At 31.9% G+C, this 25,114-nt stretch overlaps 3 protein-coding genes across 10 annotated transcripts in view; 2 read left to right on the top strand and 1 right to left on the bottom strand.

Annotated features, from left to right (window-relative positions):
• Positions 1–21,298, top strand: part of LOC118733403 (glutamate receptor ionotropic, NMDA 2B) — a 155,341-nt gene extending 134,043 nt beyond the window's left edge. Inside the window, exons 10-11 of one of the 3 annotated variants that reach the window (XR_004992247.1) lie at positions 20,649–20,892; positions 21,232–21,298. Coding sequence is in view for 2 of the 3 variants with exons in the window: in XM_036462775.1 (XP_036318668.1) it covers positions 6,915–6,957 (43 nt within the window). In the remaining variant the exon portion in view is untranslated. Of the gene's footprint in view, positions 1–6,914; positions 7,206–20,648; positions 20,893–21,231 lie in introns of those variants that run through there. The other 2 variants (XM_036462776.1, XM_036462775.1) reach the window with 2 other exon arrangements.
• LOC118733406 (40S ribosomal protein SA) lies at positions 20,316–21,924 on the top strand. Its single transcript, XM_036462780.1, has 3 exons — positions 20,316–20,409; positions 20,649–20,892; positions 21,232–21,924. Exons 2-3 carry the CDS (start codon positions 20,674–20,676, stop codon positions 21,823–21,825), a joined length of 813 nt encoding a protein of 270 aa, XP_036318673.1. The 5' UTR covers positions 20,316–20,409; positions 20,649–20,673; the 3' UTR covers positions 21,826–21,924.
• A 1,146-nt stretch (positions 21,925–23,070) lies between these two features.
• Positions 23,071–25,114, bottom strand: part of LOC118733405 (targeting protein for Xklp2) — a 6,745-nt gene continuing 4,701 nt past the window's right edge. For 4 of the 6 annotated variants that reach the window (XR_004992250.1, XR_004992249.1, XR_004992248.1 and 1 more), the window contains one exon: positions 23,084–23,281. Coding sequence is in view for 2 of the 6 variants with exons in the window: in XM_036462777.1 (XP_036318670.1) it covers positions 23,189–23,281 (93 nt within the window). In the remaining 4 variants the exon portion in view is untranslated. Of the gene's footprint in view, positions 23,282–25,114 lie in introns of all 6 variants that reach the window. The other 2 variants (XM_036462777.1, XM_036462778.1) reach the window with 1 other exon arrangement.

Genomic DNA, 25,114 nt, shown 5'->3' with positions numbered 1-25,114 from the left:
AAAAAATGAAAAGTGTTTGCTGGGCGGTTGCATATGTCTAGCTTTCTTTTATATGTATATATGCGCAATAGCTTTTTATATAAAAAAAAAACACATATGTGTCTATCTATTGAGTTTGCAAGTGCAAAAAGATATGTATGTACATTACGGTGATCCAAAAATGCATGTGAAAAAGTAAAGCCGGAATTTGTATGCTCTCACCCCCTAGGATTGTTCTATACCCAAAAATATACCCTTATGTTTTAAATCAAAAAGCATTTAGAGCTCAAAGTTTTCCATATATTTTTATATGGGTAAAAAACAACTTTTCGTAGAAATGGTATAGAATAGCTAAAAATCAATTTTTTTTCTATCGGAAAACTTTGTTCGTCTGCAGGAGGTTCCCAGTGGTAATACCCAAATGTTTATTCAAGCATTTTTTCATCGCAACTATAATTTATAGGTCCGCCAAAAACCCACAAAAACCCCGAAAAATGTAATGGGAGGTTAAATAAACAATTAGGTATTGTTACTGTAAGTCTCCTGAAGAGAACCAGGTTTCCACAATTCTATGCCATTTCTATGAAAAGTGGTTTTTTCCCCATATAAAAATATGTACATGGAAAACTCTAACTAACTCTAAATATTTTTTAATTTCAAAATAAAAAAATAGGGGTATACTTCTTTCGATATAGAACAATCCTAGGGGGTGAAGGGCATTACAATTCCGACTTAACTGTTTTGGACCACCCTAATATACATACAAACCTGCATATGTATTTCGAATGAATGCATGCCCAATGAAGGTGTTTGAACACCAAAAGTATTTTTAGAGAGTTGTGACATAAAAGTGAAACAAATTTTTCACTGGTTTCATCCCATTTGTGCTTGTATACTTACACATAGATATGTAATATGTATATCTACTCGTACGTAAAAACTGTACGTTAAAAACTGCATTCAAGGTACATATAAAATTATATGTACTCGTTAGCTCTTTAAAGATTTCAATGACAAACGATATTTTCTTAAACAATTTTATTAAGCTTGTGGCCGTTTTTTAATAAAAAAAAATTGTGACAAAAGTACAACAATTTACATATGGTAGAAGTTATAGCTGCTATTTCGATGATCGCCCCATCTCCTCATCAGCCTTTTTCATCGAGTTCACTGCGATTCAAACTAGCGACTCCGGCTTACAGAGCCAGTGAAAGTGAAGCAAAGTCCTTCTCCACCCGGTTTTTTAGTTAAATTCTGTTTTATGTATTTTAGTTTTTTTCTTATTTTATGTTTTTTATTATTTGTTGTAAAAGATTTTATTGATATACTTGTTTTTGAGGTTGTGAAATCGTTGCCTCCTTGAAAATAAGAATGGTCAATTGTTCTTCCAACGCAATGGAAATGCCGTTTTTGGGTCTCAACCAGGCTATGTCCAAACATTATTATACATACGTGATAGCCAAATTTCAAGCAGTTTTGATCGATCTCATCACAATTATTTTTTTCAGTAGGTAAAAGTTTCCACGATTTCGTTAAAAATTAAATTTTGATATACACAAATATATACATATGTATGTCCATATGAATGTATAAAATGACATTAAACAGAATTATTTTGTTAGGAGACGTATGTATAAATTTAGAATATTTTAGTTCCCACCAGAACGGTTACTTTTAACCCCAATTCTGGAAAAATTGCAGTTAGAGGGTAAAAAGGTTCCAAAAATATATTAACTTATTTACATGAGTGCAGGTTTAACTATTATTTTCTACTTTTAGCTACATATGTACATCTTGATTTAACCGCTCTCTAAGCAGAGCCCATATTTCATTTATTCTTTGCATAAATTAACACTGATTTCCGCTTTTCTGGTCATTTACACTTGCATATTTAATTAAGTGATGATACATATATATATATATTTATGTATATGTAAATATGTATATTTATTTAATACACCTTCGTGCAAAAGTGTGACTGTAATTGTGGTTACGCATGAAACCGCAACAAATAAGCTGAAGGCTTATAAATTAATGCCACTGAACTGAAAATGCTGGAGCTTTAAAATGACAATTTAATAGCAGCAGTGGGCCACTTTTTACAATCCATTTCGTTTTTATTGGCATTGCTTTGTATGCAGGTGTCAAGTAATTACTCACATACATTTACATATGTATGTATGTAGGTGCGAAATCTGTTGACAAGTAGGGAATTCTTCATAGATGTACATATGTATATTTATGTAAATGTATATTTACGAATTTAAAATGCATATTAAATTGATCACTTAAACATGCTCAGTCTACTTGTACTAAATAATAAATTAAATTTCCGAATTTCCAATTTATTGGAATTTCTCTGATTTTATTTAATTATTTATAGTTCGATGCATTAATCTCAATTGTTTGCCTATCTGAATGCTTTATTACCTAATGAAATTTTGTCGAAATTAATTTTCAAATTGCATTTTTTGGCATGTTATCTCATATTGAGCTATACATATGAAAAAAAAACTAAGGAATTGCTTTTTCTTAAAACTTCAGAACTTTTACTTAATTTTATTTAAATAATTTGATAAACCATTATAGGTGGAGATGTGCTTGCAATAGAAAATAAGTTCTGGAGAGTCAAAGTTGCGTGACTCCTTTTTTTTAGATTCTGAAACTCGCGGTTTTTATAGTATACTGTGACTGGTTCTTTGAAAAGTTACAGAGCGAAAAATAAGTAAGAAAAGCTACAAAAAAAAAATAATACATATAATATCCAAAGGCATTTTTTGTTCCTCAAATCAAATCTGCACCGTTCGTTCGTCGATTTTCGAAAATGAGGTGTCAAATGAAAGAGCTTGAGCTGTAGATGCTAGGACTTACCCTTGAATTTTGGCAATTTATGTTCGAACATTTTTGTTTATATGAAAAAATGCGGGCCACCCTCAACAAAAAATAATGATTGCCAAAAAACAACGGTAAGTCCAAGAAATTTCGCACTTTGCTTTATTAAATTTATTGTCTAAAGACGCTGATCAAAAAGTTAGAAATTTTGGTCAAACTTTGCAGAATTCTCATAATTTTTGCACAAAGTCTGAAATTTTAACTGATAAATATCGTGTTTGTTAAGTAATCGGCTGTGCTTTCATAAAACAAGTAATTTTTACCAAAAACAAAACAAAACCGACTTCAATTCTCATATAAAAATATATATATACACTTGTGATCAGCTAATTAAGCCAGCAACATTTTGATAAATTTTGGCTATCTTTCTAGCTCATTATATAACAAACACCACATAAATCCAGATTTCAAACTTTTTGCAAAAATTATGAAAAATCTGCAAAGTTTCAGCTAAATTTTCAACTTTTTTTCAGATTTTATAGATTTTTTTGAGTATGCAGTTTAATAGCCCATTAAATTCTAGGGTAAAAATGTTCAAGTCTTAAGTTGCTAAAATATCGCGTTGATTTTTAATATTTTTTTTTCTGACTTCATGACGCATTTTTTTCCATACAAAAAAAAAATGTCGAATTTATTTTGTATGGAGAAAAATTTGTAATGCACTCAGAAAAAAAAAATTGTTAAGACTTGCACATTATTGCCCTAGAATTTAATGGGCTATATAACTGCCTACCCAAAATGTTTCTAAGGAATCGAATTGAAAAGTTGAAGTTGAAGTGTGATGAAAATGTTTTGGTATTTCTTGCGTTTTCCCGAGTTCTATATGAAATTGCATAAAAGAATTATGCTGGTATTTGCTGTTGAATGAACTATGTTTATTAAAAAAAAAACTATAAAAAATTGGGATGGAAAATATAAATAAAGAAAATCGTCAAAACGTCAGAGTATTTTTATATTTGACGCAGACTGTATATTTCAAGGTTCAAAGAATATCGTAAAATCGGTCAGATGAGTGTTCCACAACTTTTTTTTCTAATTTCGATAATCAAGAGTTCTAGAAATATGCCCATTCATATTTACATGTACATATATTCATTTTAATAACGCGTTTCCACGGGCTATTCGCTGTTAGCTTATATGGTTGGTATCAACGACTGATAAATTTATGCTACTTCTGTGCATTAAAAAATTTAGGTAGAAAAAAAGAACTCTGGAAGAAAACGCAGTATCCATTTTTGGAATACAAAAAATGTAAAAAAAAGTACAGTACGAGCATTAAGTGTGATCAAATGCGGGGTTACATGGTGTATGAGTAACATCATTTTGAAAAAGTGGACAAGGCACGTTTTCACCTTCAGGTAGCGATATTAGTTTGATCATGGTTAATAGGAACATATTACTAAGCTTTTATCCATATCTTAATGATTGAACTTGGAAATTTTTATAAGCATCGCATGAATAAACCGCATACGGTCAATACTACGTTCGTACTTTCATAAGCAACGGTGACCTTGAGAATAAGAATTGCTTACTCAACTCAATTATTGGCATGCCATCCATCAGTTTAATCATTGACAGCAACCATATCATATGTAGGTACATGCAATATGTACATCAGGGTGTTCCAAAAATACAAAAATAAATTACTTTTCAGAATTTTACTGCTGGAAAAAGAAAATAATATTTTTTTTAATTTTGACACTAAAACGCCGAAATATGTTAACTTAGTTTTGGGTCGTACATTCCGGTCGTGTATACCGTTTTTCTAGATCAGGTCATTTTCCAAAGAATTTTTATTTTAAGTTTGCATTGTGAATGAAAAATAGTCCAAAGTTGTAACAGGGAAAATTAAAAAAAAATAACATACTCGTATATTGCGCGCGAGTAACATTATTTTCTGCTCAAATCTGAACAAAAAAAAATTAGAGACCGAAAATAACCGTTAACTATCCCGACTTTTAGATCATCGCAAAATCGTGATTTTTGGTTTTTATTTTTTCGATCAAAAATAACCGTTCGAAATGAATTTTTATTTTTTCGGTCAAATTTAAACGTTATTTTATGATTTTTATATTTTCCGTCACATGTGACCGTTATTTTGAATTTTGAATAATTTCGATAATTTTTATGACCGTATTAAAATAAAAATAAATATCATAAAATAACAGTTAAATTTGATAGAAAAAATGGACACCTAATTTTAACGCTTAAATTATGATTTTTATTATAAAGATCATAATCGTTACGGTCCCTGAAAAAAAATCATTACGTATTTTCATTTGACCATTCACAGCTTATTCATTTATCCATCGAATTCTTCGTTAGTAGCTTAGTATTTTTTTAAAAGAACAAGCTTTAGTGCAAATGAAATAATTTACAAAAATCTGTTATTTCTTATTTTTTTCTGTTCAAATTTGAGTTTTTTTATAGAAATGAAAATATGTTGGGAAAATTACCGGATCCAGAAAAACAGAATACAGATTCGAAATATACGACTCAAAATTAAGTTTACATGTTTCGGCGTTTTTTTTTTTAGGTAATTTAATCGAATACAAATATTTCTCCTCAAAAATTTTTAAATAATAAAATTATGATGCATATCTACAAAAACAAATCTTTTACGAAAATATAAAATAACTCATTTGTATATCTAGGAGATAAAAACATCGGTTATGAAAAATATTTAGTAAAATGTTAATGTTAAATATGCATCACAATTTGTTTCTTTAAGTAAAATATTCTAATTCGATCAAGGAATATTTATTTTCAACGATTTTATGCAATTATACGAAATAATGAATTTACTTTATATAAAATACATAGGGTACTTCAAAGCTCTGCCGACACCATAAAATTTTAACAAATTTCAAAGTAAACAATAGGGTCTCCTTATTCTTAATATTCTTCAGTTCTGTGGGATGGCTAGAAAAAAAATCTAGACCACCCTAGTCTTTGCATGCATAAATACTAGAGCTCTGCATGATTTGATTCAAATTTCAAGTTAAACAGAGTTTTTGTTTTTGTTGTTAAACAGAGTTTTTGTTTTTGTTGTTGTTTTTATTTTAATTGTTGTTGGATATATTTATTTAAAAGAAAAAAAAGAAAAAATAATAGTAGTTAATCACCAAATAGGTAGATAAAAAAAATAAAAATTTATTAAAAAATAGAGCTTTAAAAAAATTAAATTAATTAATATAGAAATTATAATTAAAAGAGTAAAAAATGTATGTTATATTGATACTAAATTTAATATATATATATTAAAATTCAAAATAAGAATTTTGCAGTACATATATAAATTGTTAAATGTTATTTTTATTCAAATGTATTGTTTTATTTTATTGAAAATTATATTTGAGTTTATATAGAAGTTTTATTTTTAGAGCTATTGTTATTTATTGTTTTTTTTTCTCCTGTGGAGTTTCTTTGATTTCTGATTATGGTGAAACTGATGTTTTAAGGATTCTCCTTGTCATTCTGGACTTTCAAGTTCTCAAAGCTACAAATAAAAAAAAATCAATAAAATTCAAAGCCAAAATCGTTCATTCCATTTGAATATGAATGATTTATTTGCGGTTTTGAATGGATCCATGCAGACGTCTAATACATACATACATATGTATATAGCTATGTACATATGTGGCTAACCAAATAGACAATCAATCAACACATTTTCGAAAGAATTTTTGCGAATATACGCACAAAAGAGTGCTTTTTCTTAACCTACACTCGTATACCATTGTGCTGACAGGGACTACTCCTCTGCTGTAGGTAAGCTGCTACAACAACAATGCACGCCTTACTTTTCCACAAACACATTTACCTACTCCCTCCGGAAGCCAGTTAGTAAATCAACAAAAATATCAGTCACTCATCAGCCACAAACAACATAAGTCACATTTACTTAGTCTCAGCCCCGTCAACACTGCACGCACAACCTTAGCAACCAACCAATACAATTCAGCTGTTTGCCTTTTGCTCGCCTTTTTTGGACTTATTCGCAATTTTCTCTTAAAATCTAATAATAAATCGTATTCATTAAGGTCCTACAAAACGGAAATTGCGGAAATGGAGACTGTGCTGTAAAAGCCCACAGCACAATCATCAACCACCGCCTGTTAGTACCATCAACAGCATCGCCACCGCCAATAAAGCAACACTGCATCCATCACGCCGAACACACTGCATTTGGATGAAGCAAAGTATGCAAAACGGATGAATGATGGTGCCGCCTTCCAACCGATATCGGCACAAAGCGGAAGTAATCGATTTCAGTTGGATATGAGCACAATATGCTAATATTATGTTGTATAAGGTAGGAATTCTACTGTGTAAGTATTTATGTATGTACCTACTGAGATACTATCTGCATTAGAGTGGTCAAATTTTTGTATGGGGAAAAAAGTCATCCTAGAAGACAAGGCACCCCCTTAGTTTTTTTTTCCTTTTGATATTTGTAATTCGGGGTGCTCAATGAACTTGAAATGCGCTACTGGATCGCTGCGAAACTGCCAAAGTTATTGGTGATTTTTATAAAAAGCTACTGTTGCCATGACAACTGAAGCTTGTGATATTGCTTTTAGATAATTTAAATTTGAAATGCTCTTAGGTTACTTAGCCAATTGTTTGATTAATATGCATATGTACACAATACTTCTAGAGTCAAATATGAGCATCCTCAAAATTTATACTTAGAAAAGTAAAGTTTAATACCCAGCCCCCTATCCGGGAAACATTTTTTTGGACCACTCTAATCTGCATGCATAGATAATTGGCGAAAAATGAGAATGCCCAGCAAGCGGAAAACAATACAGCTGTGGGAAATCTGTTTTTATGGGAGATAAGTTAACATTGAAAATAAAAACTCTAAATGAGGCCTTGAGCGCAGAAGTGGCCCGCCCCAAATTTTATTTTTTTTTTGTTCCTATTAAAATAGTTTCAAAAGTGATAAATTTTAAATTTTAAAATTTAAAATAAAGGTCGCTTATTCCTTAATTTGTTGGTAAGTTATGTATGTAGCTATGTGCCTTAAAATTGAGAAATAAGCGGCTTTTATTTTAAAATTTATCACACTTAACACAATTTTTAGTAGGGAAGTACAAAAAAAAAAAAAAAATTTTGGGTTAGGCCACTTCTGCTCTCATGGCCTCAAATCTTAGCAAGCATACAGATAAAATGTGAAATTTTGAATAATTAATAAGCTGAATTGAAATGAACAAAAATAATAGCAAAAGCAACAGCAGCGCATCAAAAATACCATTGTATGTAGTATTTATATGTGTGTGTATGTGCGTGAATAATATTAAGTGAAAAATTGCAAACTAATGAAACTATTTAAAATCGAATGTCGAACTTAATGATTACAAAATAGTAGTAATTAAGTGAAATAAATTTAAATTAAAAATTAATTGTGAAAATAACAAATCATAATTACTTAACACAGAGAGACATAAATTAAATCAAAATAGTTTTATTGACAAAAAAAAAAGAAGCGAACAATAAAAGGCTTAAGCGGGGTGCATAGAAAAAGAACAGTGCAATGCATACATACATATGTACAGACATACATTGGTATGTAGATAACATTTACACAGAAGCACACAGAAAGTGAAAATGCATCAATATAAATCAAAGATAATTAAAACAACACTCTAAACATCCGCTAAGCATGCCCCACACGGCCACAACTTTTAAGCTGCGCACACCTACATATACGCACACGCACTAGATAAGTCCACCCATAAGCTTTATAAAATGCTATTATGTGTGAGTGCAGCTTAAAAGCTGTGTGCGCTTTACCGTACCACTTCCATGCTAATATGCAGCAAAACCACTAAATTACATTTAAATAAATTTAAAAAAAAAAGAAATGAATTAGAAATAAGCTCAAAACTGGCTCAACTATAACTAAGCTAAGCCCCACTTACACTCGTAAACGCCTCAAATCTATTATTAGGTGTAAAAACATTTCCGAGAAAAGTTTAGTTAAATAAGAATTTATGAGCGTAAGCTAAAAATAAAATAATGAAAGCACAATAAGTAAGTTATATGTATGTATGATTTCACGTTAGACATTACTTCAAAACCGTTTTTTTGTACCGAAGTGAAAGCTGAATGAAGAAAATTGATAATTGCAAAAGCATCAAGTAAACAACTTAAAAAGGGTACATATGTACACGTGTACATATTAAAAGACTCAAAACAGGAGAAATCGACTTATGTATGTATCTATGATATAAAGGCATGACTTCAAAGCAAAATTGACAAAGAACTACAAAAATCTTGGCGAAGCAATTTTAGAGAAAAAAAAATTCCACTAAATACGTTAGAAAAATCGTATGCTTTCCAAGCCCCAAAAAACTTTCTAAGCTCAAACGGCAGCACATCCTAATAGGATAGTGAGACGCACCGAAAAATAGAGAATGATTTTTTTGCTTTTGCCGACTGTATCAAATAGTAACGTCGTAACGTCCAAAATGTGGAACACGGACAGCATTTTTAAGCTTTTTGTAGATTTTATATATGTACTAGCTTATACCCGTGGGTTTCACCCCACATTTCTATTAAAAATATCCAATGTAAATAAAACAAATTAAAGTTTTTTTAAGTGAATTTACGTATTATTTAAAACGATCGGATATACGACATTTTTTGTCATATTATTTGGTGCCACGCCCCATTTTTCGTTATCCCCAGTTTTTTTGGAGGTGGTAGGGATCGATCTCATATAACCCCTCACCAAATTTCAGATGTCTAACCTAAATACTTCCAGAGATATGGACTGTGAAAAATTGCATTCGTATGGGAGGTGCCACGCCCCCTTTTTCGTTATCCCCAGTTTTTTTGGAGGTGGTAGGGATCGATCTCATATAAACCCTCACCAAATTTCAGATGTCTAACCTAAATACTTCCAGAGATATGGACTGTGAAAAATTTCATTCGTATGGAAGGTGCCACGCCCCCTTTTTCGTTATCCCCAGTTTTTTTGGAGGTGGTAGGGATCGCTCTCATATAACCCCTCACCAAATTTCAGATGTCTAACCTAAATACTTCCAGAGATATGGACTGTGAAAAATTTCATTCGTATGGAAGGTGCCACGCCCCCTTTTTCGTTATCCCCAGTTTTTTTGGAGGTGGTAGGGATCGATCTCATATAACCCCTCACCAAATTTCAGATGTCTAACCTAAATACTTCCAGAGATATGGACTGTGAAAAATTTCATTCGTATGGGAGGTGCCACGCCCCCTTTTTCGTTATCCCCAGTTTTTTTGGAGGTGGTAGGGATCGATCTCATATAACCCCTCACCAAATTTCAGTGGTCTAACATAAATACTTCCAGAGATAAGGACAATGAAAAATTCCATTTGTATGGGAGGTGCCACGCCCCCTTTATATATCAAAATATTTTTTACCCTGTGACCATCCCTGGAAGATATCCAGTGCGTGTGTAAAATTTGGTTACGATCGGCTTATTCGTTTAGGAGCCAAGTGTGTCTATAGGTACATACATAATTTGAATTTTATATATATAGATATAGATGTATGTATACATGTACATTAGTGATGGTCATCAGAGAAACCATTTATTCCTGGCGCGTCCATGTTGTGTAAATCTATCTAGTTATCAAAAAGCTCTGTACGCCTTTAAAACTTTAATCCAGCGATGGGCAGGGAGAGCTTTTATTCTTCACGCGCCTATACAAGATGTATAGAAAGCTCAAGAGAGCTTTGCTCACGGGCAAGACTCAAAAAAGGCAAGGCTCAAAAGAGCTTTGCTCACCGGCCTGGTCGCGGGCTAAACTGATGCCCATCCCCTATCTAATGCCAATTTTGTATGGCTAGAGAGAAAGCTTTTACTCTGCGCATATCCATACAAAAGGTATTGTACTATTGAAACCACAACAAATCTCTGCCCACGGGCGAGTACTTTTTCAAACAACTAATTAAAAAAAATAATAATGAATAATATTTATTGTGATTTTTCTTGAGAGCTGCATTCTAAGCTTCATGTATGAAATGTTACAATACAATTTTCGCACGGCTGTAACTCGGTTTTTTGTACTCGAAGTACCTAATGAAGCTAAAAACAAGTTAAAAGTTTATAATAGTTTGTATTAATAAAATTTAAAAAAAATTGTCATTATTAAGTGCTATTGTTTTTAACCTGTTATTGACTATCCGAGTTAAAAGATTGAAAAACTATTTAGAAGAAAAGTGCTACCTACATTTTTTTATCGAGAGTATGTTAAGAATGCACAAATTATGCTCACTAGTAGAATCGCTATTTATTTGTGTATTTGTATTTACTAATAGTAAAGACATACTACATGCATGATATTTATTATTACTCACGCTAAACACTTTCGCGCCAACAGCCCCGTTTCTTCGTAGTTGCCTAAAGTTGATTTGCTCCTCGGCTTTGTAGAGCGTTTTTCTCGCTTATTTTTTATTTCGAAAATGCTGTTTAAAATTAGTATAAGATTGTTAACTAAATTAATTAACCCACAGCCCGAAGCAAAAAAAAATCTTTACACTACCTTCTTGTTAAGGTAAAATAGCTAAACATATGAGACATTTTCTATAAATTAACTGCCTTGTCAAAGCAAAGTAATAAAAATTGTATCTATATATGTATGAGAAGGTGTCAAGAATTTGACTTTTGTGTATTATGAATTCACTTTAATAGGGCTGCTAATCTACATGCTAAAAAAAATTAAATAAAAGCATGTGCACTCACACTTTTTTATTGATTTGGTAGTATCAAAAAAACTGTTGCGGAAATTCCACTAGATTCGTTAAGGACTGAAATTTTAGGTTGTATAATTTTTTTAGTCTTGGATCGAATTTTTCCTCGGCTGATTTAAACATTTACATCATAAATGCCTTATTTGCGTATATATGTATAATAGCGTGGGTCGAAAATCCGCTTTTTTAGAATTTTGATTGGTAAAAGCAAAAATATGGTTCATTATGCTCTAAAAACACTCCGTGTGAAAGATGACAATTTTTGGTCGATATCTTAGGCTGGCCCAAGTCCATCTAAGTTAAATGTGCTCAAAAAATAAAATTTAATAATTACATTTATTAACAATTTTTTTTTACTAAAATTGTAATTATCTTCGAAAGTATTAGTCCTACTTAATTTGGTATATGGACCTTTTTAGGAGAATCGAAGTAAGCTAAGAATTTTTTTTTAGCACTTGAACTTTGATGGACTTGGGCGGATTTTCGGCCCACGCCAATGTATAAGTATATCGTCACTAAACACGAATAAAGGACGCATTAACGAAAAAAGACGCGTAAAAAAACTTTTTTATGCGTCTTTTTGCGCGGTCAACTTTCGAGCTCTCGCCTTTATTCGTGTCTAGTGACGATATGTACAGTGGCGAAAACATAAACAAAATTGGAGAAAATTCGACAAAGTTTCATCAAATTTTGAATAAATTTCTCAGCTGGGGCTCATTTAAAAACTATAAATAAATTGTCGAACACTCTTTGCATGATAACGCGTATTATCGTCAACAAAAGAAAAAATCTCTTAACTACTTTAAACTTGAACTTTGCAATAAAACTCGACAAATATCAACAAAATTGCGTTTAATATTACACGGTCAAAAATTTGGGTTTAATTTTTAAACCGCGCTGGGACTACTGCCTTTTTTAAACTTTTATAGTCTACTTTTTAAACCAGTCAATAGTTTTACGCAATTTTTAATATATTCTGGTTTAAATTTTAGCCCAAAAAGTTCGTGGTTTAAAAATCAAACCAAATTGTTTTAATTCTAGTTTCTAGGTTTCAAATATAGAAACTTTGGTTTAAAATCTAAACCGAAATAGAATATGTTTGCACAGCGAATTGTGGTGTTGATTCAAACTCAACATATGAAAGCACATTTACATGCGTGGCTGTAGCTGAGTGTGCAAAGATGCTTGATAAAATTGGTTGCTACCAAGGCTGTCCGGGTTCAATCCCAACCAGACGGAGCATGAAATTTAAGATTGTTTTTTTTTTATTCTTAATTATGAAAATGTTTGGGTTTAACATTTAAACCGAATTGTTTAAATTCTAAACCCAACATATGTGCTCTCTTTTTTATAAACTTGGAAGGTTAGTATTTGAAACTGAATTTAGTTTGGTCATATATGTAGTCCAAAAAGTTTAAAATTAAAACCGAAATTTTTAACCGTGTATTAAAAACACGTTTGAATCTTTGATGCAATTTTGTTGATATTTGTCGAATTTTCCAAATATTTATATAAAATTGGAAACTCGATCTTATATGGGTTTTGTTAGATAACGAGCTATACTTTCATAAAAACAAATATTAAATAAACAAAAGAAAAATAGCCGAAAACTTGTTATTTGCCGCTCTACTCAATGTTAAAATTATAAAAAGAAAAAGTCGCTGCGAGTAAGCTGTGAATACGTTTGGCAAATTCTACATTTATTTTGCCTAAGCGAAAATCAGTTAAACCAACTCGCCTAGTGTTAAACTAACGCAAATGAAATGAATCCAAACACAAATTGGTTTGACCCAAACGTAAATCCAATTAAATTTAAAGGATTTTTTTGTCGAAATATAAGTCGGGGATTAGATATTTGGCAATTTGATAAATTTTGCATGCAACTTTGACAACTTTTTTTCAATTTCAACGAAAACTTAGTTGATCTTTGTGCTTAGATTTCGATCTATTGAACATAGGGTCTGTTCAATAAGGTAATTAATTATTTTCTTTGATTACACAGGTTTTCAAAAAAAGAAGTTTCCGCATATTGAACCTTAGCTGCATATCCCTATGTTATTCGACGGGCTTAATGCGAATCCGAGGTGTGTTAGCCTCCATCATGTCAGGTTCGAGGTCATTTGAAGGTCAAGTAGGGAAAAATTTAATAAATCTGAAAATTCAATAAAATTCCTCCGAATTTGAGCTTGAGATGGACTTGAAGAGTCAGCGATTTTCATAGTTTGTAGCTTAATTTTTTGCTTAATTTAATAAAAATGAAAACAACTAAAAGAAGATTTTTTTTTCGTAATTTAGCAGTAAAAATGTACTTCCCTGCAAAAATTGCTTTTCAAGAAAATTAACTAAAATTTAAATGATATTTTTGCTTTGTGGCCATACAGAATGTTTTTTTCGCAGTGAGTGCACCATTAATAAATACAACCTTAACAGAAAAATATATGTATGTATGTATAAGCTTGGAAACTAAATGGATACTTTAACTTAGCAAGTTTATTAAAAAAATAAAATGTTAGAATTAAATGAGACTTAACTGGAAAATCTACATCATATATAAATAAGAAAATAAAATTATAGTTTAAAAAACTAAAACCTTCCTATTATAATTGCCATTCGTACTGTCATCAGGTGTGTAAATTGAGAATAGAAATCGCTGCATCTTTTAGGCGCATCAATATTACATAGTTACATCCCGAGTTAATAAAAGGAAGGTAAAAATAGCGACGCATTAATATTAATTTTGCTTGGAGTATCTCCCTATGTAAATAGATACACATTTCACCTAAAAATTTCCAGAGGACAAGTGAAGATTAGTATTTTCTATATTAGGTTGAAACTAAGTGGAAATTTTAAATTTCAAAAAACAATTTAAAAAAATCCTAGAAATGCTTCTTAACAATAGTTTGATGAATATAACTTTCTTACTAGAACAGCACTATGTGCTAAAAAAAAATCTAAATAGAATCGAACTTCTAACTGATATTTTGGTGTATTATGTGTACTTACAAAAAAAGAGAAAGTAATACAAATTTACTTAATATTTTATTGCTTCGCTTGCGCCAGCTGATTTCAAAATTTGGAACCGTTACACTCGATACTAGCAACAAACAATAGTTGCGTTCCCTAACTCGCAAGAGGTTGCAAGGATTTACAGGAATTTGCCAGAAAGCGTTTCCGTACTCGGTTCTCTGGTTTCTGTTGCCTTTTGAGAGTTTTACAAGTTTTAACCCAGAAAAGTTGTGGAACACAACTAATGCTTTGAGATCACTCGGATTGAGTGATAGCAATTTTTTTTTTCATATTCATAGCGAGCATTCGAATTAGTAGATTTTCTGCTATGGTTCCGATTAATTTTTAATTAATTTCAAAAAAAAAAAAAAACAAAAAAACATTTTCTATGGCGAGGTGTACATATGTATATATTTTGTTTCCTTTTTTCACTTTACATTCCCCGTTTTTTCTGTAGTTGTCACGTTTGTTAAGAAAACTCTATGATTTTGGCTGAAAATTTCAACTCTGAAACAAAACTACATACATATCGCGCATTTACTAAAAGAATATCATAACTCAAAAAACGGCATTTTTGAAATAATTATGTAGAATTATTGCTTATGTTGCATTACATGGTATTTTGTAGAAATTACAGGCTAAAATCTTATGGTGAGTGTCAATTGAAAACTTGAAAAAGCGTTTCCTGAAAAATCGGGGTTTTCGCGTTCTATGACAGTCTTTTAGTAAATAAACGACATGTAATTAATTTTGTGCATATTTATATTTAGTGTGCAGCTGAAATTTGTAAAAACAAAAATGTTTTTATTTGTGTTTTACAAAGAAAACGTTGTGCTTAATAAATTAATTTAGCAAATAAATGTAAAAAATATTTTTTCTGTAATAATGTGTATATTTTTAAATAAAGAGCGAAACAAATTTATATAAAAAAGAAAATAAATTTTACCAATTTTTTGTGCCAAAAAACAGATAAATTAAGAAAAGTCGAAAACTAAGCAACAAGCATAAACATTGTATGGAAAATAATTAAAAGTTTGCTGCATAAAGAAAGTAATTGCAAATCAACTGAATGAAAATTTGTGTTAACATATAACATAACATTTACATACATACATATGTACATATACGATTATGAAGGTAATTAAAAATGGAAAAGTTATAATATTGAAGAGAAATTAAAGTGAAATTTAATGCAAAATACAGACATGTAGAAAATATATTTATATGTAGTTAAATTGAATTATAATTAAATTTTTGGAGGAGTAACTATTTACATACATATATTTAAATTATAAACATACATACGTACAGCCAAAACAACATTATATACAACAACAACAACAACATAAAACATATAAAAGTATATTATTTGATTCTTAAATTGTGCGGTTTCACCATTTTTACTTTTATTTAGCCCTAAAATGCCTGGAAATTCTTTTGAAATATTTGCCATAGTCAAAGTGCGATAATATTATAAAAAGTATATACATATATGCAGTTATGGCAATTGGCGGTAATGTTTAAATATTTACACAACCCTCAATGCACCTACCGCATTTGTATTCAATCCCGATGGCTTGAAGCTAAATCGCACGATTTCGGTGCATCTGTACAGATTTGCAAATTTTGGGCTTGTCACTGAGTGGTGTTGTAGCTCAATAAAAAGATTTCGGTGTTAAGCAGACAAACTTTTGTATGAAAACAACAAATTTTTTTGCTCATTTCTATTTAAGGTATCATTTTTAAAATTTATTTTCAACCAGGGATCGCTTGACACTTTTCATGATTTTACAAGAAGAAAAAGGTCGGGTAAAATCTTGTAACTTCATTCTCTACACAACTCTCCAAAAATCGCTCTCATTTATAAGATTTTGGAGTACGGGATCATTTTTCCTGTAACTTCCTGCAATTTCGTGTAAAACCCTGTAAGTTCATGGAGTACTGGATCAGAGCTAATATAACCTCAAATATCGCCAAAAACCGTGTCAAAATTTTTCGAACCGTGTAATTAGTACTTCATTAACTAACAGGTTTTTTCACGAACTTGCAGGAAGTTACAGGAAAATTGTTGCCATACTCCGAAATTCTGTAAATGAGAGCAATTTTTGGAGAACAGAAATTTGACAGATGTTAAGACACATTTAGTAGTAGGTGGAGACGTGGGGTAATATTCCTGGCGTGCAATCAACTTTTAATTTATTGCCTTCAATTTTATCGTTCTTTTTTTATTTTAAAGAAATCAACGTTTTTGGTAGATACTCTCTTTTTACTCTCACCCTAGAGAGTAATTTTGCTGTTTGACATTTCTACAATATTTTATACGAAAAGTATTCTATCAAAGCTATTGTAAAAATGTAAAATTCTGTACGAATGCACCAATCGTGTAAGTTGGCCTTTAGATGATTTTTATTACAGTTCTTTGGGGTACTGTATTCGGCTTTTGTTAAGAGTATGTTGGACGTGGCAATATATCCAACATTTCCAGGCTATTTGCATCAAAAGAGAATTAAAAGAAAAAAATTTCGCTTACAGCGTTTTGGCGGTTAGGGCGCGATATATGTTTTTAAATATGTATAATATGAGTAAACCAAAACACGCGGCCGCTGTGGTTTAGTGGTAAGCAGTGCGCACTTCCACTCCGCAGCGCCTGGGTTCAAGCCCTGGTCAAAGCAACATCGCAAAACAATTTTGAAAAAAGGTTTTTTCTCAACAGCGGTCGCCCCTCGGCAGGCAATGGCAAACCTCCGAGTGTATTTGTGCCATGAAAAATAGCTTCTCATAAAAATACAATCGCCGTTCGGAGTCGGCGTAAAACTGTAGGTCCCTCCACTTTGTGTGACAACATCAAGGCGCGCACCACAAATTGGAGGAGAAGCTCGGCCAAACACTAACATGTGTGTAAGCGCCAATCTATTATTATTATTATTATTAAAACACGCCAGACCAACGAGAACTCAGAAATTTTGTCCAAGCCCAAATAATAATAAAGAAAATTTACCAAATAAAAATGCAAAATAAAGAAAATTATTTTAAAAAAGGTATTTGTAATGCACCGCTTTAAGTTCAAAACTTGTTAAGGGCGTATGTATAAAAAAATTAACGGCAAAGTTTTTTTGTCGGACACAAAACACGTGCAAGAGTAGTGGAGCAACCGAGACGAGAAATACGAGCGAAAATTTTATTAAGTTTGCAACGATTTTTGCATAGATGTTGCCTATTTCTTTCGTATTAAAAAAATTTTTTTTTGGAAATTTTACATATACATACATATTATATTGTCAAGTTATTGCGTGTTAGTTATTAAAAATACATAAATATGTACATATTTATTTGTACTTATATATGTATGTATATAGATATATTTTGGGGAAATGTTAAAGCATTTTAAATGAGTATTGTGTATAATTGGAGTTCTCATTGAACATTATGGACAAATTAAAGAAAGCAAAACAAGTTAACATTACATTGTATAAGTAGTTAGTAATTTAAAGTGAACAGCAACAACAACATAAAAAGATGTAAGACACTAAGCCCTAAGCTTAACTCTAAGGATGCCAAATAGAAGATTGAATACCACAAAATAAAAAATAAAATAAAAACTATATTAAAACCGAAAGAAGAAATTGGTGAGTAACACACCTATATAATAAAATAAAATAAAAAAATAGAACCAATTCTAAAAATGTGTAAATCATAAAACAACTCACCCTGTATTTAAAAATTGAAACTGTGAAAAAAGCATTTTATTACAATTGGTGTTCGAATTGTAGTAGAATGCTGACGATTTCCAGAAGTGCATGGAGAAAAGCAGAATTCGTGCATTTTCAAAGCACACACTCAAAACATTTTGCCAAATATGAACGCATATAAAAACACTCATAAATAAATAAAAAAAAGAAATGCTACAAGGCATAAACATTATAAAAAAATCACAAGCGGATGCGCTTACAAATTAAATGAAAATTAACATGAATAAAAACAACTTTTAAACTTAACAAAAAAAAAAGTATTTAACGATGTAAAAAATATATTTAAAAAAAAATCATAAAAATCTAAATTGTTGTGGTAGACACTGGAGCGTCAGTAACAATGCAATAAATGTATACAGAAAAAAAAGAAATATCAAAGGCTGCAAATTTTAATTTACATACATTATTGATCGATAAAGAGGTAAGTGAAATAAAATTATTTCTAGGAATCATTTTAAGTTCGTCGAAAGTCGAAAGTTTTATGTTCTCACCGCCTGTTCTATGACGAAAAAAAATTATACTCCTATTTTTTTTATTTTGCAATCAAAAAATATTTAGGGCTCGCTCAAAGCGCTCAAAGTTTTCACTATATTTTATCCGGGGAAAGCCCCAGTTTTCGTAGAAACGGTATAGAATTCTTGGAAATCAATAGCGCGATTCATAAAACGTCGCGAAGTGGCATTTTTGGCGAAATGGCAATATAATTTAAAAATCCAAAACACAAACTCTCAAAGACATTCTCATTTTCAATCTCAAACAACAACAGTTGTGAACAATTTATTTTTTTTTATTGTCGCAACTCCGAATTGCAAATGTAAAATTAAAAAAAAAAAGTTTTTACAATTAAATTTCGAAGCAGCTTTAACTGATATATTTTTCTTGAAGTATGTCAAGACAATAAAAAATATGCGTTTCGCGACTTTGACTTTGCAATGAATGCCACATAAAATATTATGGCAATGTCGAAATTTTGTCGCAAGAAAGCTTTCATACAAAAGTAATCAGCTGTGTTGCAAGGTGGCACATTTTGCCAAAAATGCGACATTTTATTGGAAGTTTTCGGAAGAGAAAGAGTTTTCTGATCGAAAATATTGATTTTCAAGAATTCTACCATTTGCACCAAAAAATATATATAAAATATATGGACAGTTTTTTTATTTCAAAATAAAAACGGGTATATTTTTTGGGTATTGCTTAAACCACGAAGCTCTCTTAACTGTCAAAATTTTTATGAAATATTTATCGAATTTAGAATTTTCTTTTATTCGATTTCAATTTTCTTACATAAAACTTGGTACTAAGCAGTTCCACGTATATTTTCCTTTTGTAGCCAAGTGGTTAGAGATGTAACACACAACAGCTATGAACAATTTCTTTTTCATTCTCAATTTTCTATATAAAATAATCGGATGGAAAATATTGATGAATGCGTTACCCTCAGCGTAAATTTTTTGATTTTCATTACAACCGTAAAGATTTTAAAGCAAAATCAAATTTGTGCGCCAAAATTGGTGGTGGAAATTAATATTTTATTTAGCAAATAATTTTTATTAAAAAATCTCACAAATATTTTTCTTCATTCTTCTCACCCGCATACATATCTGAAGCCTTTTTACAAAAAAGTGTTTAGCACTTGAATATGCATACAAAGATCGTTAAAGAACTCACATGCTTGCCTAATAAATCTAAAACTTTTTACGAAAATTAACTTTTATTTGCTCTTTCTCTCTATTTATACAATAGAGCTAACACATCAATACCCACGTAACAACCCTAATACATTTTTTTGTTTAATAATACCAGAATAACTTAAACTAATTGCTTTCAAATATTAAAAGGGTGGTATATTTAATTCCGGTTATGTCCTGTAATGACTTCATCTTTACGTAAAGGAATTAATGCAGTGTGGCAACACACAAATGTCAAAGCAATTTCGAAAATCTATTACAATAAAGAAGAATTTCGAATCCGGCACAGCACTTCGAAAGCAAAGTGTCAATCTGCCATTTTGTCAACGCTCCCAGTGGCATCCACAACGTAAGTTCATTTTTCTCCAGAAAAAAAGCAGTTTTACATACAAAAATGTGAAATCTTAAGGAAAAAGTTAGTGCAATATAAAATCTATAAGTTAATTTAATGTACATATGTTTTCCTAAGAGCCATTTATGCATAATTTGTTAATTTTTGCTGACTACATTCCGACACGTGTATAGTTAATCTTTGAGGTTATGGATAATACACCACTAATTTTTAACTTACTTTTTTCCGCCCTACAGGTTCCGTAACTCTTAATACGTTAAAATGTCGGGAGGCTTAGATATTCTGTCCCTTAAAGAGGATGATATCACCAAGATGTTGGTGGCCACCACCCATTTGGGTTCGGAAAACGTCAACTTCCAAATGGAACAGTACGTTTACAAGCGCCGCGCTGATGGTATCAACATCATCAATCTGGGCAAGACCTGGGAAAAGCTGATGTTGGCTGCCCGCGCCATTGCCGCCATCGAGTACCCACAAGATGTAAGTGGTAAATAAAAACTATACCGTTATATATACGTTAGCATGTTCCCGGATTGCAGAATTCGCAGGTTTTACGGGAAAGCTGTTGGCCACGTCGCATAAGGATTATTTCAGGTGAAAACAGCTTTCTAAGTAAATACCTTAAAACTTGCAAATTGTGGAGCACGTGAACAGGCTAAATATGTTTGTACAGTGTGCACATGATGATTTTTATCTAATCTTTCGGGTCTGAAATTCAATGAAGCCAACCTAACCGCTGATGGCACACTAAACAAATTTATTAGAGAATCGTTCTAATTTATAGGAAATGTAAATTTCTAATAAATGACGTTATTTCAGGTCTTCGTCATTTCGTCGCGTCCCATTGGTCAGCGTGCTGTACTGAAGTTCGCTAAGTACACCGATACAACACCAATTGCTGGCCGTTTCACTCCTGGTGCATTTACCAATCAAATTCAACCGGCTTTCCGTGAACCTCGTCTGTTGGTGGTTACTGACCCAAACACCGATCATCAGCCCATCATGGAAGCTTCATATGTGAACATCCCCGTCATCGCATTCTGCAACACCGATTCGCCTCTGCGTTATATTGATATTGCTATTCCATGTAACAACAAGGCACCTCACTCCATCGGTTTGATGTGGTGGCTGTTGGCACGTGAAGTACTCCGTCTGCGCGGAACAATCTCGCGTGTCACTGAGTGGCCAGTTGTGGTCGATTTGTACTTCTACCGCGATCCTGAGGAAGCTGAGAAGGAAGAAGCCGCTGCCAAGGAGTTGTTGCCACCTCCCAAGGTTGAAGAGGTTGTTGAACATCCAGTTGAGGAAGCTACCAACTGGGCTGACGAAGTTGCCGCTGAGACTCCTGCTGGAACTGAAGACTGGAATGACGATGCCGTCAAGACTTCATGGGGTGGAGATGGTAACTTCTAAAGCATTGGCACAGAATTCGAAATAAAGAGTTTTGTGAAAAATTAAGTCTGTAGGCGATGGCTAAATGACCGAAATAAAGTAATTTTATTGGTATATCAATTGGACTATTTTTTAGCATGTTCGTTGTGTAGTATTTGATTCCTTAATGAGTGGAAGGGTTTTTGTGGTTGCGCCTCAGCTTTGCACTTCCTGCCTTGATATGCCCCTAAAAGTATGCTTCGACAAATCGCTTCCGCCAAAAGTAGCAGGAGGAAAAATTCTGGTGCTGATACTTGCTGAGCATTTCTGGGTGCCTGGTGTTTTTCGGTCTATGAATTATGAATATGGTGCGGATACTTGCTGTGCATTTCTGAGTGCCGGGTTTTTTTGTCTATAGGAAAACTAATTACCTTTTAGAAAATTCGAAATAAAACACTGCAATTTTGTGTAAAAATAATCTTTATTTATTATTTAGATTTGTATATTCAATTAGTGTTTTTATTACGAATTTATATATTTAATTTTCTAGTCTAGAGAAAAAGTAATTTGGATAAATGGAAATAAACTTAAAAAGTAGATTATGCGATTTTAAACTTGATTTTCTCACAAAAAGAAGTTTTTTGAAAATAAACTTGCGCATTGTCAATAGTTAGCGAAGGAATTTGCAAAATATGCACAGCTTTGATAATACCAGAAAAAAAGGAAGTAACAAAAATTTAAAGAAAAAATAAAATCACTTATAGCTACAATCAAATATATAGTTTTTTCGCATTAAATCAATAAAAAAATTCCAAGCCGATAGTTTATAATACACTGTCATCATGGATTAGTTATTGGGGTAATATACAATACAATACATGAACTCCGGCATGGCTCTCAGTATTTTATCATACGAATATTTTTTGTTTACAAAATGTGACCATTAAGTGTGTTAACACAAATGTAAATAATTGAATCGTATAGCTATTATATTTCTATTGTGGTATAGACTTTCTTTTTATTGTGGTGATTTTATGCGGGAGCTTCAAGATTTTTTAGTATAATTTATAAAATTGTGTTATTTATTGCGATAACATGTTATTCATTTTGTTGTTAAATATGAATATTCCAAAAACTTACAAATTTAAAATAATAGCAATAATAATAAGCATAGTAATAAGTGACAATAAAAACGTTCGTACATTTCGATATAAAAATTATACATTTCTTATTGTTCAAAGTGTTATTTAAGTATGCATCGATATTTCGCGGTATTTATAGATATTGTTTATATTTTTTATTTGTGTTTTGATATTTTAATTGATATTTATGTATATTAACATGTGGCGTTTAAATCATATTTATAACTATATATCTATGTATTACTGTGGTTGTTGGTAGGAGTCTACTTGAAAGGATTTGGTCGTGCTTTAAATGTAGTGAGCTTTCGCAACTCCTTAATGCGTGCTTCTTCACGTTTTTTACGTTCTTCTTCTTCCTGAAATAAAGGAAAGTATTGCAACACGATTAGTCATTGAAAAGAAATCTAATGGATCGATTACGGATGGCAACCGAACTTCAGTTGGGCGGCCAGTGGCTAAAATGGTATTACAGATGGCAACTGGCAACTGAGTTGCTACATTGGCCACTGTATTTTTGTGGTTACCGCGGAAATTTTCATTTAGATAATTTATTTATTTTTTTAACTATTTCTTCAGCTTATTTACATTCAAGTCTTAGTTGCTGGTATTGTATTACCTTCAACTTAATAGAACTTAACTATAGTTGCTATTCATAATATACATACATGTGCATGGCATCTGTAGGATACCGGAGTAGGTATGACATTTTCATTTCAGCGGCGTTGCCCATCGCCAACCCAACTGAGGTTGCGTTGACATCCATAATCGACCCATATAAAACACATATGCATGTATGTATGAGCATTAGACCACGTCTAAATTAAACAAATCGCGCAATGCGACCGGCTTAAGACTCAAATTTTATCATTTGGTATAGTAACGATCCTCCATGAATCTCACCTCTCTAGGACAATTGTAAGAGGTACCGCCGCGAGACTTTAGTTTTCCGATAGAAATTACACGTAAGAAAATGAGTTCTTTCCTTTTGGGTCAATATCATTTTCTAGGATCAACGAAAGCGCTCGAAACTGTTATATTACATTGATTACATCCTTTTAAAAAAGGATAATTTAGGAATTTAAATAATCTAAGCCTGCTTAATTCTTAAATGACATGTAATCAATCTCAATCCTCTGTACAGTCCTGATTTGACACCCAATGATTTCTTCTTATTCCGGCATCTTAAACTACATCTATGGCAAGTTAATCGTTAAAATATTCTTTAGGAAGCCGATGAAATATTGCTCTAAAGAGAAAATGGCCTATCACGACTTAGGCTACTTTAACTAACGGGCACAGATATATGTACATGGAAACAGTGGTAGCTTCTATGTATATGAACTGTATCTATTATGGAAAACGTTTTTGTCTTTGAAAACCTCTGGTAGTCATTCAAACAATCACACAGGCAACAAACGGATAGTGCAGAGATTGGATTTCAAAATAGAAGTAAATATGGATATTCGCCAACGTAAGTAATTACAGCGAGTTCAGCTTTTGAATTTCTTTAATTTTTTTATGCAACGGTGGATGTGCTCCATTTCAAGAAAGAAAAAATGCGTTGAGCAGAGATGAAAGAAAAATGCAAAGTTTTTAATTTACACTCAACAATGCATGGTTGTAACCACGCGGTGAAAGAAAACAATAAAAAATCGCAGGCAGACGGGTGGCACAAGAAGTAAAGCACTGAAGAACAAATAGCGCCAGACCGCGGCAAACAAACAGTCAGCCAAAAGGCAAGGAGAAGGGGCAAACAAGCAGTACATCACATCGGTGACGCTTGAAGTCAACAAGGCAGAACAAGTGAAATTATGGCAGAGTACATTTCTATAGGTAGGTGCTGCAAATAACTAGAAATATGTAAATGTAATCACAAAAAATAAACGGAGGAGTTTGAAAAACTAAAAGAAGCAACGACAAAAGCGTCTGCTCGGGCGAGCACCGTTGTTGTAGCACAACACAAGTCTGCTATTTTTATAATAGACCAGCCCAGACCCATGAACTGTGCCTTTGTATGTGAATATATGTAATTATGTTTGTATGTATAAATCAAATCAAATCCCCAACGTCGTACGTCTGGCAGCAAAGCTCAACAGAACAGTGGGGCACGGCAGTAGTAGGTACAAAAAAAAACTAATAATGAAAAGAGTGCAAACCACGCACGTCACATCAGATAGTTACATATGTAT

The sequence above is a fragment of the Rhagoletis pomonella genome, unplaced genomic scaffold (genome assembly GCF_013731165.1).
Source record: "Rhagoletis pomonella isolate Grant_MI unplaced genomic scaffold, Rhpom_1.0 Rhpom_scaffold_00002, whole genome shotgun sequence".
In the NCBI taxonomy this organism is placed as follows: domain Eukaryota; kingdom Metazoa; phylum Arthropoda; class Insecta; order Diptera; family Tephritidae; genus Rhagoletis; species Rhagoletis pomonella.
The sequence above is the reverse complement of the archived record's forward strand: the minus strand, read 5'-3'. Positions and strand labels throughout refer to the sequence as shown.

Bases quoted from the DNA above. Each gene is read 5' to 3' on its own strand.
- LOC118733406 (XM_036462780.1), top strand. From the start codon at position 20,674: ATGTCGGGAGGCTTAGATATTCTGTCCCTTAAAGAGGATGATATCACC. The intron at 20,893-21,231 runs GTAAGTGGTAAA...ACGTTATTTCAG, and splicing joins CCATCGAGTACCCACAAGAT to GTCTTCGTCATTTCGTCGCG.